Source organism: Passer domesticus, chromosome 11 (assembly GCF_036417665.1).
Source record: "Passer domesticus isolate bPasDom1 chromosome 11, bPasDom1.hap1, whole genome shotgun sequence".
Taxonomy (NCBI): Eukaryota; Metazoa; Chordata; class Aves; order Passeriformes; family Passeridae; genus Passer; species Passer domesticus.
Genome location: NC_087484.1, coordinates 17,377,067 through 17,389,778, shown reverse-complemented (window position 1 = coordinate 17,389,778; position 12,712 = coordinate 17,377,067). Strand labels below are relative to the sequence as shown.

The window sequence follows — 12,712 nt, the reverse complement described above, 5'->3', positions numbered from 1 at the left end:
TAAGAAAGCAGAACTTTTCTCACAGATTATTTTCATTCAATAAATAAAGACAGCAGAGCATTTCTGCATGTTTACTTACCCGAGTGCTGGGAGCCCCTTTTCACCACGCTATAACCATGGGCCAAGGCCAGCCCAGGCAGCAAAGGGAAGAGCACTGGCCCAGGCCTGAGCAGGGACTTGGCCCAAAGCATAGGAAATGTCAAAATGTCATGCTGCTTTTTCATGCCCTAAGTGCACACTTACAGCCCAGGGGGGATCCCACCTCCTGAACCTCATCGCTCCCCCAGCTGAGGCTGCAGCTACAGGAGAGCTTGGTGACCACTGGTGAACATCTGGAGGAGAGGACACCCAAGGGCCTGCAGCCCCTCCAGGCATGAGGAGCGGCACTTCCACACCCAGCCATGGTTTTAGGGGTGGTCAGGTGTGAGCACAGCACTGTCACACCAGCTGGAAGGGAGCTGCACACAACCAGCCTGGTCAAGACATGAGGAGCACACTGAGCAAATATCACAATGTCTCTTAAGCAAAGAGATCAAAAAAAAAAAAAAAATCAAACCAGAATTCATTTGCATGAAATCCAAATCTTTTGAGCTCTGCATAAACAGAAGAAGAATCTGGCCGGTGTTTCCAAAGGAAGCTCTTATCTCCTTTGTGAAATGGGGAAATGGTGCTTTGCATGAGGGTGTATACAAATGATGTAAATGAGGAATTTGCTGCATGCAAAAGGCAAAGCGGCCGACAGCTGCCAATCCCCATTCACAGGGAGAGCTTCCCTAGTCTCTAGCAGGAGGAAGGAGAAGGGAACCAACATGTTTGCTTCCCAGGGAGGTGAAGCAGGCTCTGAATATTCATAAAATGGCCGTTTAGTCATGGGAGTGTTAATTGTCTCTAATTCACAAAACTGTGTGACCTCACCTGCTCCCTGCAACATATGAAAAGGATGTCACATAATGGGAGGAAACCAGATAAGATATTTATCTCACAAGTTTGGGGGGCTTTTTGATGAAGTTTCAAAAGACCTTAGAGTACTGCTGAGCATTTCTTTAATCACTACTCACAAGCACAATAAAAACCAAGCTCAGTGAAGCATATTATTAGACAGATAATAACCCTTACCCAGCCAAGATCTAAATACTGAACTCATCACACAGTGGATGAGTTGTCTGGAAAGTTTTGGGTTGCCTTTTTTTTTTTAATCCTAAAAGAACACACAAACCAGAAGATGGGCTGAAAGTCCCACAAAAGACTACCCAGACCTACCATGAAATTCATTACCACCACAAAACTCATCTGGCTTTGATTGTGAGGATTGTGCTTTTCACCAGTAACACACAGAATAAGGACCAGATATCGCTCCCCTGTGCAATACTAGCAGAAATCATGTCAGAAATTCAAAAAGAAGCAATCACAGCCTTTCTCCAAGCAATACATGAAGGGACAATTGTTTGACAACTGTAACTTGACTTCAGAGGAGGCCAGGCAGGAGAAAAGCAATCGAGCTCCTGCAAGAACATTTAAATGCAGATTTTGAAATGCACCAGGTGGTACAAGAAAATCACAGAGGGAGTAACCCTTGGAAGATCTATTGAGCTACATGAGAACATAACATAACCAAATCAGCAGAGAAGAGAACCAACTAAATTTGGTTCAGACAGACTGTGTTTCAGTATCGCTCCCAGGCCCCGCCTGTAGCTTCCGTCTTCTCAGCTCCTTTTAAAACGTAACATGTTGAGTCTGTGCATTTTTTTCCCCTGCCAAAAATAATCAACCTGAAAAAAAAATCCTCCTGAAATCTCAAATCTGCAGAGTCTTAGTCACCCTTCTGATCACCCTTTTGTGCAGACAGACTGTACATCAGTGCTATTTTGACAAAAAAAGTTATCTGTGACTAAAATGGCAAAGTACACACAAATTACATTGCTTCCCCACCCTTAAAAAACCCATCATCCAAGAATCTTATCACAGAAAAACATATAATTAGACTGTACACTTCTGATGCAAACTGAACTGCTGCTTTCAATGATCACAGCCACTCTTCAAAGCCTCTAAGATTAAAAGAATCTTATCATTCAAATTATTACTTCTTAGGGATGCTCTTATCAAAGTTCGAAGGAAAATTCTAAAAACAGCAGTGATATGAAACCAGGACTGAGCCATATTTTAAATGACACTGGATTTTCTGCCAATTGGCCAATTCACAACTCAGAAAAAGCAAGTGTAGATGAAGACAAAGCTGTTGGCTCTCATAACCTTTACAATATCACAGTAAAAATCTCAACTGTCTCACATATTTATACTAAATGGCAGGTCTAAAATTGAGATTTGTAATTTCACAGCATCAAAATCATCACAGATGGCTACAGTCTATTGCTTCTTTAATCTGTCTTTTCTCCCTTCCTGCTTCTTTTCCCCCCTCTTCCTTTGAGTTAGAAAGATACGTGTTTTATCATAAGGAAATCATAACTAAATCCAAACCACATTTTATTAATGTGTAACAAAACAATTTACATAACAATGATGTCTACAAGTGAAGTTTAAAATTACTTGATGTCTCAGCTTTGCCCTAAAGCACTAATTGCCTTAGCCTTGAGATGTGTCACTATTTGGGAGAGTCATCTTCCATCAACAATATTCTACATTCATATTCTCCTAAATGGATAGCCACTAACGCAGAACGTTTGAGGGAGAGTAAAGAGTAGTAGAAACAGCAAATTGGAATTTTTTTTGGCATCTAATTTACAGCTACAAGTTCATTTGCAAGCAAAGAATCAGATCTCACCTAAAATTTTTACACATCAGGACCAATTCTGCAGAGCTACCACCATGACACACCTGTGAAGCTTCCCAAATCAATACGGATTTAGTACTCAGCTCCTTTTCCTTTCTGTCCCAGGTTTTTGCATATGTACATACACACACACTTATGGGTGGATGTTCAGTAAGGCAATCATCATCAATAAAATGAACTGGGAAAAAAAAAGCAGTCAGAGAAAGGACAGCTTTTTGTCATCATATTCAAACACCTCCATACCACCAACACAAATTTTTAAAAATCCCATTTGAGGTCAGAAAGTCATTAACTCCCACTACAAGAATTTTAGATGTGAAAAGGCTTTCCATTATGCTTCCCACACACACATCAGAAATTAGGCAAAAGAATCTCAAGGAAAATGTACTATTTAAAAACTGGGAGGATGAGTGAACTTGAAGCAGCTCGCAGGACAACCCAAGGGCCAGCTGGTCTGTCCCAGCACTGTGGGGCAGGGAGCAGCTCCCAGGAGAGGACAAGGAGCTCCAACACAGACTGGGGATCTCCCAACAAGTGCAAAGCCCCAGTCCACTGGCCCAAACTATTCCTGCCCACTGAGCTTTTGTTAAACATTTAAGATCTTAATCAATCCTCACTCTGACCCTAGGATCACAGGGGAAGATGGATGAGGAAACGGACAACCTCTGACCTCTCGTTGTATTTGTCCTGCCACAGTCAACCTATTGAAAAACAATTGAGGTGGAACCTGCTCACCAGCTCCCATCCCAGACCAGAGCCCTTTCACATCCTTTCCCAAACTCAAAGTCTTTCCCCCTGCCCCCAGTCCTCTATATCAAAACCCCAGGAATCCTCCTCACTTCATCCTCCTCCTCCCCTCCAAAAACCTGTCAGAGCAGAACATTAGCTAAACGATTAAGTTAAGAGTGGAAAGAAAAGGGGAAACCTCATTCAGTAGTGTCAAAGGCCAAACTGCTTTAACAGCCTCACTGGAAACTGGAGAGAAGCTGCACAGTTCTGGTGAGCTTCATGAATTCATCAGGAGGAGCTTCCCAGTTAACTGTTCTGGCTGGAGAATGGCAAATGTGAGAAAAGGAAACCACAAGTAACAGCTGATGAAATGGGTTTAGCACTTTCAATTATGTGCTGGCTCGAACGCTCTCAAAATGAGTAGCACAGGCCAACTTCACTCTGGAGAGCCCAAGAGACAGAACATTTCTAACACCTTTGTCAGTATGGCATCACCTGGTCTCCCTTTTAATTGGGAAATGGAGAATTGGGTTTCCTGAGCCCAAACATCCCCAGATGCAGCTGAGAGCTTTCAGGTAAGCTGACAGTCATCCCCAAGGTCTAGTCCAACACTACAAAAATGAACTTAAAAAGCATGCCACTATAACCACTGCCCATCAGCAAAACCTCAAAAGATTTCCCCCAAACAACACAAGATTTGTTGGACAATTAGCTCACCACATCTGGGCCACTGACACTGAAAAATGGATGATCTGTGTCAGAGTGACCCAGTACTGACCTAACAGGCTTTAGGAGAAAGTGGAATCATCTCCATGCAATAAACCAATAAATGCTTCCCCACTTCACTTCCTCCTCTCACAGCCCAGGCTGGTAAGGTGTCAGGAGGCTTTGCTCAGAAGTTATTGAGCTGTGAGAGACTAACAGCATCTCCCCAGCCACCAATGGCTCCCCTGGCAGCACCCAGGCAGTGCCACAGGTTCACACACTTGGTGACAAACAGGCTTTTGAGTTTCCATCTCACAGGATGGAAAAACCAACAAAAAAACCCAGCATTTTACCCCAGACAGGATGCCCTGTCATTGTGCAGCTCATCTTTCAGTCCTCTGTAATTTCAGCCCACGGCAGTTTTGTTGCCACAATGACACATTAGGCTTCCGTCATAGAGCAAAAACTCAAAATTAAGGCTGAAGTTCACACATAGCAGTTCTTTTCTACCAAAATATAATTTTAATGTGTAATAATGAACTTCATATTGACTGTAAATTAGCATTTAAAGGAAATCAAGTAGAACATTCAAAAGATGCCATTCTCTCAGGAGGCCATCACAAAAGCAGCCAGTTACTTGCTTTGCTAACTTGTTCTCAGTCTCAAGACAATAAAAATGCTCTAGTAAAAACACACCAAGAAGATGAGACAACTGATTCCAAAGAACCTTTTCTAAAAACATGGCTCCAAATCCCTGAAGGAGCTAAGCACCTTCAATTCAGCACCCAGCAAAATTAAGCTCACTGACCTGTGCAAGAAACCATTTAAGTTTGATCTTAATTTATGCTTACATGAGCAAGACTTTCAAAGCAGAGGCTAAAGATATTTTATTTATAAACTGTCTTCTCTCCTTCGCTAACCTTCTACAGCTTCTTTATCCAGAAAAGGAAGGCGAAGAGAATATAGGTATTGAGGTTTTTTTTCTTTTAGGCGAATCTGTCTTTTATACAGACTTTAATCCCTAATTCTGCAGCACACAGGATAGTGTGTGTGTGTGGGAGGGTGGGGTGGAGACTTTTAGCATTTCTAAGAGTATCCTAGCACCTCTATTATTTAACTGACAATAGAGACTCTCTGAGAAATGAAAATATTTAACAAAGGCAGCAGTGTCAAATATCAAAGGGTATTTAGTGCTAAAAATTTGCGACAAGTAACACCAAAGATTTCCACTTCCTAAACTGGGAAAGTAATCCAGCTAAAACTCCTGTCCTGCCTCCCAGACTGGTTCTTAACCTACTGCATTACCCAAAGTCAACTTTGCCAGAATTTCCCGTGTTTAACAAAGTTCCCTTAAAACATTTGTCTCTTCAAACAATGGTAGCTCAACTGCACGGCTTTGCAGTCATCCACATTTTGGTGACTATCACGAGCCAAATCAAATTTAGGCATCTGCTAGAAAATGTGTTTCACCTTCTGCCTATTACAGCAGTATCATTTGTTTTGCATTATATAATTCTTAGCCTTGCCACCTGGAGCTATTGGACTTCTTCATTAAATCCCTCTGTCCCACCACATCCCACAGGGCTGCTAATCACTGGCTTTAGTCCATTTACTCTCATCTCTGATTCAATTATGCATTCCACTAAGCCCTAATGAACAGTACAATATGGCTCATCCTACCTTGGCATTCTCCGTTGCGCTCCTCATAGCCAGCATTGCACAAGCAGTTGCCAATGGGCACCAGCCATTCGCCATCTGCCCCACAGTACATTTTTGGCACATCCTTCTCTTCCGAGTTGTTGACACAGGAGCCACGAACCTCCACCAGAGAGGAGGTGTCAGCCCCAGTAATGGTGTCTGGAAACTGCGCCAGGTTCCGAACCGTCAGCGGGCACTTCTTGTAGAACACACGGACAGAGACCAAAGCAATGCAGGCACCGACGTCCTGGAAAGCCAAATAAAACCCCTTCTTGCTGAGCGGTCCCACATCCCGGATCTCTGTATTCAGCTTCATGATCCTGTCACCAATGTCCACCTGGGTGAAGCTTTCATCAGCAGCAATGGTGTCGATCTTGGCAAACTGGCTCTCGCGAATGAAACGCTCTTTATCGTTATTGGATTCATAGTAATAAAGGTTGAAAGTCTCCTTGCAAGTTCCCATGACACCCGGCAGGCTGTTGCAGTCTCTGAGCGTGAACTTGATTTCAATATAAACCCTCTGAGCCCCCTCTCGGGGAATCCAATCAGTTCGTAACCAATTGTTCTGGCTGGGCTCCATCACGTTGCAGACCTGATAGGTGCGGATAGGAGTGTTCTTCTCATCCATGATGCTCACTTCCTCCCACTGCAGCGAGGAAAAGGGGGAGAAAAACACATCAATATTGAAAGGAACAACAGAGCTTCACAACAAACAACATGCACTTGCTCCATTACGGGGAAACAAACAAACAGCCCAAAAAACAACCCAGCAGACCAAGCTATAGCCAGGACTTCAACCACTTGGACATTAAAGGAAGCATCTGTTCAGGAGAAACAAATTCCAAATCCCTCATGCCTCGAGGAACAAGCATGTACTTTAAGGGCCCTCTGAACCAATCCAAGAACACTCCTTCGACTGACTAGGTTTATTTGCAGTATAAACCTATATATGAACAGTCTACAGAACACTGTCTGGAGCAGGGCTACATACAGAACTTCACAAACCCACAGAGCAGTACTGCCCTGCAGTGTTTTCTCTGCAGCAGGACCCTGCCTTGCACCTGGGAACATCCAACAGGTGACACAGCACGACTTAGCCACATTTCAGGCATCACTACTGCTTATTTTCCAAGTTCTCAAGCCATCTCTTATTATTTCTCTAAGCTGCCGACTTTCCTGGGCTACCAACTTTTCTCTAAGCTGCTACTTTCCTGGGCTACCAATGTCCCAGAGAGACTCAGTAAATTCTGCTTTGGAGCTGGGCAGAAATAGCTGCCTACAAAGAACTGGGTCCTTGACTCAGACAGGTCTCTCTTAGAGAAGGAAAAACAGGTAAAGAGACAACATCATCAGTCTATCAGCAACATCACCATAACTTTGTTATCCAAATAGAGCTTCTTACTAGTGGGAAGGTAAAAAAAAGGAGAAATACTACACATATTTTTTCTGGAGGAAATGTCAGGGAACAGCTAAATTCATATTATCAAAATCCCAAAAGGGTTAGCAGAGAGGGAAAGTGCTGAAAGATAAGGATAGCAGCATTCTTCAGAATTGTTACACCCCTCAAATCAAGTTCAGGCATCTTCAGAAGTGCCAACCAGGCAGCATGATTATGAAACAACAACAACATGTGTAATCCAGGGTGGGTATGGAAGAAGGAGATGCAGGAGTTCAGCACAATGAATTCAGAAAAGGAAAACACACATACTCAACCGTTCGGGGAAAAAATGGTCAAAGTATTATCAGAGACAGAAGAAAGTTTATCACAGAGCTGTACTGGCAGGTAGAGAAAGGAAAGTAGGGGCATTAGGAAAAGAAATGTCTCCAGGAAATAAAACCGTAGCACTTCAATTTATATTATTCAATTTATCCTTCCCTATAACAATATTAGATAATGATATGCTGACTAGGTTTGCAAGCAATACAATGAAGCATATAAAATTATCCTTAGAAAACAGTAATAACTTTAAAGAGACTTCTCAGAAGTGCTTTTCAAAACTACTGAAGCCATAGCTTTGATAAACAGAAGCCTTCTTAAGATGAAGGGTCTTCTTGTATAATATCCTGCATTCTTCTCACAAGGATTGCTCTTATGCAAGTGATTTTTACTTAAAAAGCTTCCAGCTTAGCTGAATCCGTTTATAGAATGACAGCAGTTAGCACCATGAGTCACTAGGAGCAGAAAGAATAATATTTTATTTGCTGCCTAGAGATAACTGCAAATTAAAATGAAGGAGGGGGGAAATCAATACTCAGCATGTCACTCCTTTCCAGAGAAAAGGAAGAAATAAATCTTAAAAAGCCATCTATCAATGTAAAGTGTAACATGTTGTTAGTAAGAAGACAGACTTGTTTAATTTAGAGCACCACAGAGCTAGTGCAGTGTTACAATGTTGCCTTTATGATCCATCACTTTCCATTCTGCTTATCTTCAGATTGCCTATGCCACCAATATTGTGTGTGCTACAAGAGAAAGGAAGAAGCAGAGGGAAATAATACTTGTTGATGGGATTTCCTTTAGTGCATTTACACAATGGAGGATGCTGCTAGAGGGTTCAATAGCGAGACCGCCGAGGTCAACAGACAGAGCAACTGAATTCAGCAAGTTTTGGATCGTGTTCTCAACACACCCATCTGCTGACCAACACACAAATGTACAGAGCTGGGCTTCTTATTCCATTAGCACAAATACAAAACAAACCCAAGTGCATCTTTCTGACAGAGCTAGATGTAACTAGAAAATAACTACAGAGCTAGAAAATAACTACAGCCCAAACTGTCCAGCCACTGCAAATGACTTGTGACTCTAAGTATGTGGTCAAAGCTGTAACTTTTTGCTTTCAAGCTGAAATAAATTTTATAATTCAGCTCTTCCCACAGTTTAATGATGCAGATTAAAACATTCTGGGCACAAAACCTGCTTTTCAACTGTGAAATGCAAGAGTAAATCATTAATTACATTTATAATGCAATTTATTAATTCCTCCGGGGCTACTATATGGCTAGTCACTGCTAAATGACTAAATCTTTATCTCCAGCCCTTCTTGTCCACACAACCCTCACACCCCAGGAACAGTGTGGCTCAGATCTAAAAAAAATACCTTTTTTTTTTTTTTTTTAACTAGACAATAAAGTATACACAGTTAAAGAAAAACACTAAAGGACAAATTCTTCCCAGGAAGAAAAAGGAGCTTGTTTCTGCTGCTTCAAATAAATCTGCAGCATATGAAGTAAAGTAAATGCTTTCCAAGCACTCTATCTCAGAAACAGACCATGTACTCTTAAATTTTTCACTACAGGCTTAAAAATAGAACACACATATGTAGGTTTAGTGAAACGAGTCACGTCCACAATAAGAGCACACATTTTTTCCTTCTCAAGCTTGCATGGCGCTTTCAGAAAAAGCATGTGGAGAAAGGGGGGATCCAACAGCCATTAATAATACACAGCTGTCCTCTGATCATTGATTCCACTGCTGACTTATTCAAACTTGTATTTTAGGTTCTGTTTGAACATACAGTGTAGATATCCCTTGGAGAGGCGTCCGAAAGACCCCGTCTCGTTAAGCGACATTCCAGGGTGTGGGATTAACACGGGAGCCCGGCTCTCCCCGAGATAGAGCTGTACCTTTCCACGCTGTCAAAAGATGAGGGCAATTGCCTGCAATCAGCGCTGAGCGTGCACCGTGGGCGCTGCCAGAGGCCTGCCAATCACATCCCCACTCTCTGACAAAGCGAGTTTCGGGGACAGCACAGCGTGCTCAGGCGGAGCACAAGCCAGGACTGTAGTCAAGTTCACCCAGAACAACAATGGGGGAGCACAACAATCCCCCATTCTCCCATGTTATGGTTATTCAGAGCTTATGCATAATGCATCACCAGCCACGGCAGCCTCGGATTCCTTCCGCTCACTGCTGTTTCCTTAGCTCTACTTCTTCTAATTGCGAGCGGGAACGCACACACACAAAAAAAGTAAATTTGTAGGTTCCTGAAGAATCCAGTGCTTTGTTGGGCACAGGTCCTGATCTTTCAACATTTTCCTTTTTCAAACACTTTGACTTAGTTACTTCTGCTTAAGGATTCCAAGCTGCTTTTACTCCTTAATATTAAAAGGATTTGATTTTTTTTTTTTACATTCACCTTTAGTGCGCATTGCTGGCATTTTTGCTTAATTTGTTCATATGAAGAAAGAAAAAGCCTTTCTAATTGCTTATTAAAAGAAAGTCCCATGAAGTACAGTCTCCTCCAGATCCCAACAATTCCAGAGTCCAACATTCGAAGGAGTTTCCCAGAGAGGCACTGGGCACCCTGTAGGTCGGGGTACAGATGAGGGAGCAGCAAGGAACATCCAAAAATGTAAAGCTAAACCAAAAACTAAAGCTACCTCGTGTGCAGCTCTCTAAGCAAAGGGACTCTAAACCCAGCAATGAACCTCTTAACGTCATCACATCACCACTGGGCAGTGCATTTGAGCAGCCCTCTGTTCAATAAGAAAATTGTAAAAGTACATAAAAAGAAACTCCAAGGAACCACAGTCAAGAACGGGTTGCTGAGTTTATCTGTTCAGAAGCCAAAACACACGATGTTTACACCCTGAAACAGGACAACTGTCCCATCACAACAAAAGGTCTAGCATGTATATTGATCCCCACTCCTTCATCCAGAAATAGAACAGCAATTGCCCTGAACATCTCCCAGCCGAGACAGTCCACAGATAAAATAATAGCAGTCACGAATGCCAATTCAGTCGGGAGATCACATTTCTTGTTGGTATTTCAGTTTTAAATAGGCATCTAAGCCCATGCCTCAACCAATCTCTTAATTCTGAAACCTCTTTTCTGCCCTTTTGGTTTCCACTTATTCCATGACAGAACTATCCAAAGGGAGTATAGAGTTTCTCCAACAAAGAGTAATTCACTTGGTAAGCCAGGGAAGAAATCTGACCTCCTCACCACAATCAACAATAATCGAGCCATTAGGGCTCTCTGAAAGTTACTAATCACCCCCTTTACCCTTTTGATCAGATAGCGGTTTAAAACTTACCCCTCCTTCCAGGGGACTTGCTATCCACCCCAGTTCTCCCTGAACTGATCTGGAATCCAGCAAGGTAACTGCAGAAAGGCACAAATAAAAGAGATTAAATTCCAGCTGCCAAAAGGCAATACTAAAATAAATGGTTTACCTGAACGTTTCCATATGTGCGGAGCACATCGCATCCACCTTCCGCTTGAAACGAAATGTTATTTCCGAACGCGTCAATTTCTTAGAAACACTTCGAAACTCTCACTGGGGGAAACATACATCGCGTGTTCGTTTCCCGGCGCTCCGGAGCCGCTCGGGGCGCGGAGGGCAGCGGCGGAGTGCCGGCACACCTGCGGCAGACACCGGAGCGCCTCTCGCAGCGCTGCCGGCGCTGGGCACCGCACCGCCTGCATGCCAGCGCTGGGCTCAGAGAGGGCACCGAGACCCCGGCAGCACGGCGAGGCACCGAGAGACCGGGCACGGGCTCCCGAGGGGAGCGCCGCACGCCCACAGCGCGGGACACCCGCGGGCTTCTCCCGCGGAGCCGCCGCCGGACCGTCCCGCAGAACGGGCTGAGCCGGGGCCGCGGGGAACGGCGCGGAGCCGCCGAGCGCTCCCGGGAGAACCGGTTTCATGAGCCGCCCTCCCAGCCGGGGCCGCCCCGGCGCCGCTGGCGGGAGCGCTGCGGCTCGGCCCGGCCCGGCCGGGGCAGCGGGGGCCGCTCCGCTCCGCTCCGCCCCGCGACACCTGTGCCGGCACCGCGGGCGGCCCCGGCAGCGCCGCTCGGACAGGTCCGCGGCCGCCGGACGGGCGGCGAGCGGCACGGGCAGCGGGGGCAAGCGCCGTCCCGGCGGCGAGCGGAGCGCGGCGGCGGGCAGGGGACGGGACAGCACCGCTGCCCGCCCGGGGACACCGAACTTCGCCCCCGGCGCCCCGCCGGGAGAACGCGCAGCCCGGCCGCCGGCAAGCCTCACCTTCGTTGGCGGGATAGACCCGAGAGCCGGTGACGGCGCCGCAGACGCCGACGAGGAGCGGGAGGAGGGCGCAGATCGGGACCCCGGCCATGCCGCCGCCGCGCTCCGGCCGCGCTATCCCAGCGGAATAACTGCCTACATGGGGCGCGCGGCGCGCGCTAGACATTGCCAAGGGGGCGGGGCCGGCCCGTCCGTCAGGCGCCGCCGCCAATCGCCGCCCGCTCCGCGCCGCGCGCCCCGCCCCGCCCCGCCCCCGGGCGCGCGGCGCGGGGAGCCGGGCCGGGCGCTGAGGGGCGCTCCGGCGGGGCCGTGAGGGAGCGCTGCCCGGGCGGGCGGCGGCAGCGGGCGGCGGGCGCTCCGCCGGGCCCTGCGACCTTAACAGCGTCCGAACTGCGAAAGATGATGGAAAAGGCGAAAAGGCGGAAAAACAAAGCTAGGAAAGGCAGAGCGGCGGGGGAGACGCGGCCGCGGCGCGCAGACGGACCTGACCCGCGCCGAGCCCGCAGCGGCTCCGCGTCCCGGGAGCGTCCCGGGAGCCGCCGCCGCCCCGCCCGGCCCGGCCCGGCCCGGCGCCACCGTTGAGCAACAGCGCCACCTGGCGGGAGCAGCGGCTACCGCGGCAGCGGCTCCCCGGGACGGGCAGGGACGGAGCGGGATGGACGGAGACGGACAGGGATAGACAGAGATGTACAGGGATGTGTAGGGATCGGCAGGGATGGGCAGAGATGTGCAGGGACGGGCAGGGATGGGTAGAGATGGGCAGGGATGTGTAGGGACGGACAGAGATGTACATGGAT

The 12,712-nt window shown here is 46.5% G+C and overlaps 1 protein-coding gene across 3 annotated transcripts in view; it reads right to left on the bottom strand.

The window, feature by feature from the left end:
• Window positions 1–12,071, bottom strand: part of EPHA4 (EPH receptor A4) — a 104,990-nt gene extending 92,919 nt beyond the window's left edge. For all 3 annotated transcript variants that reach the window (XM_064386026.1, XM_064386027.1, XM_064386028.1), the window contains exons 1-3: window positions 11,916–12,071; window positions 10,963–11,030; window positions 5,903–6,566 (exon numbers count right to left, since the gene is read on the bottom strand). In XM_064386026.1, the coding sequence (XP_064242096.1) occupies window positions 5,903–6,566; window positions 10,963–11,030; window positions 11,916–12,006 (823 nt within the window). In that variant the 5' untranslated portion in view covers window positions 12,007–12,071. The remainder of the gene's footprint in view (window positions 1–5,902; window positions 6,567–10,962; window positions 11,031–11,915) is intronic.
• Between the last annotated feature and the right edge of the window lie 641 nt (window positions 12,072–12,712).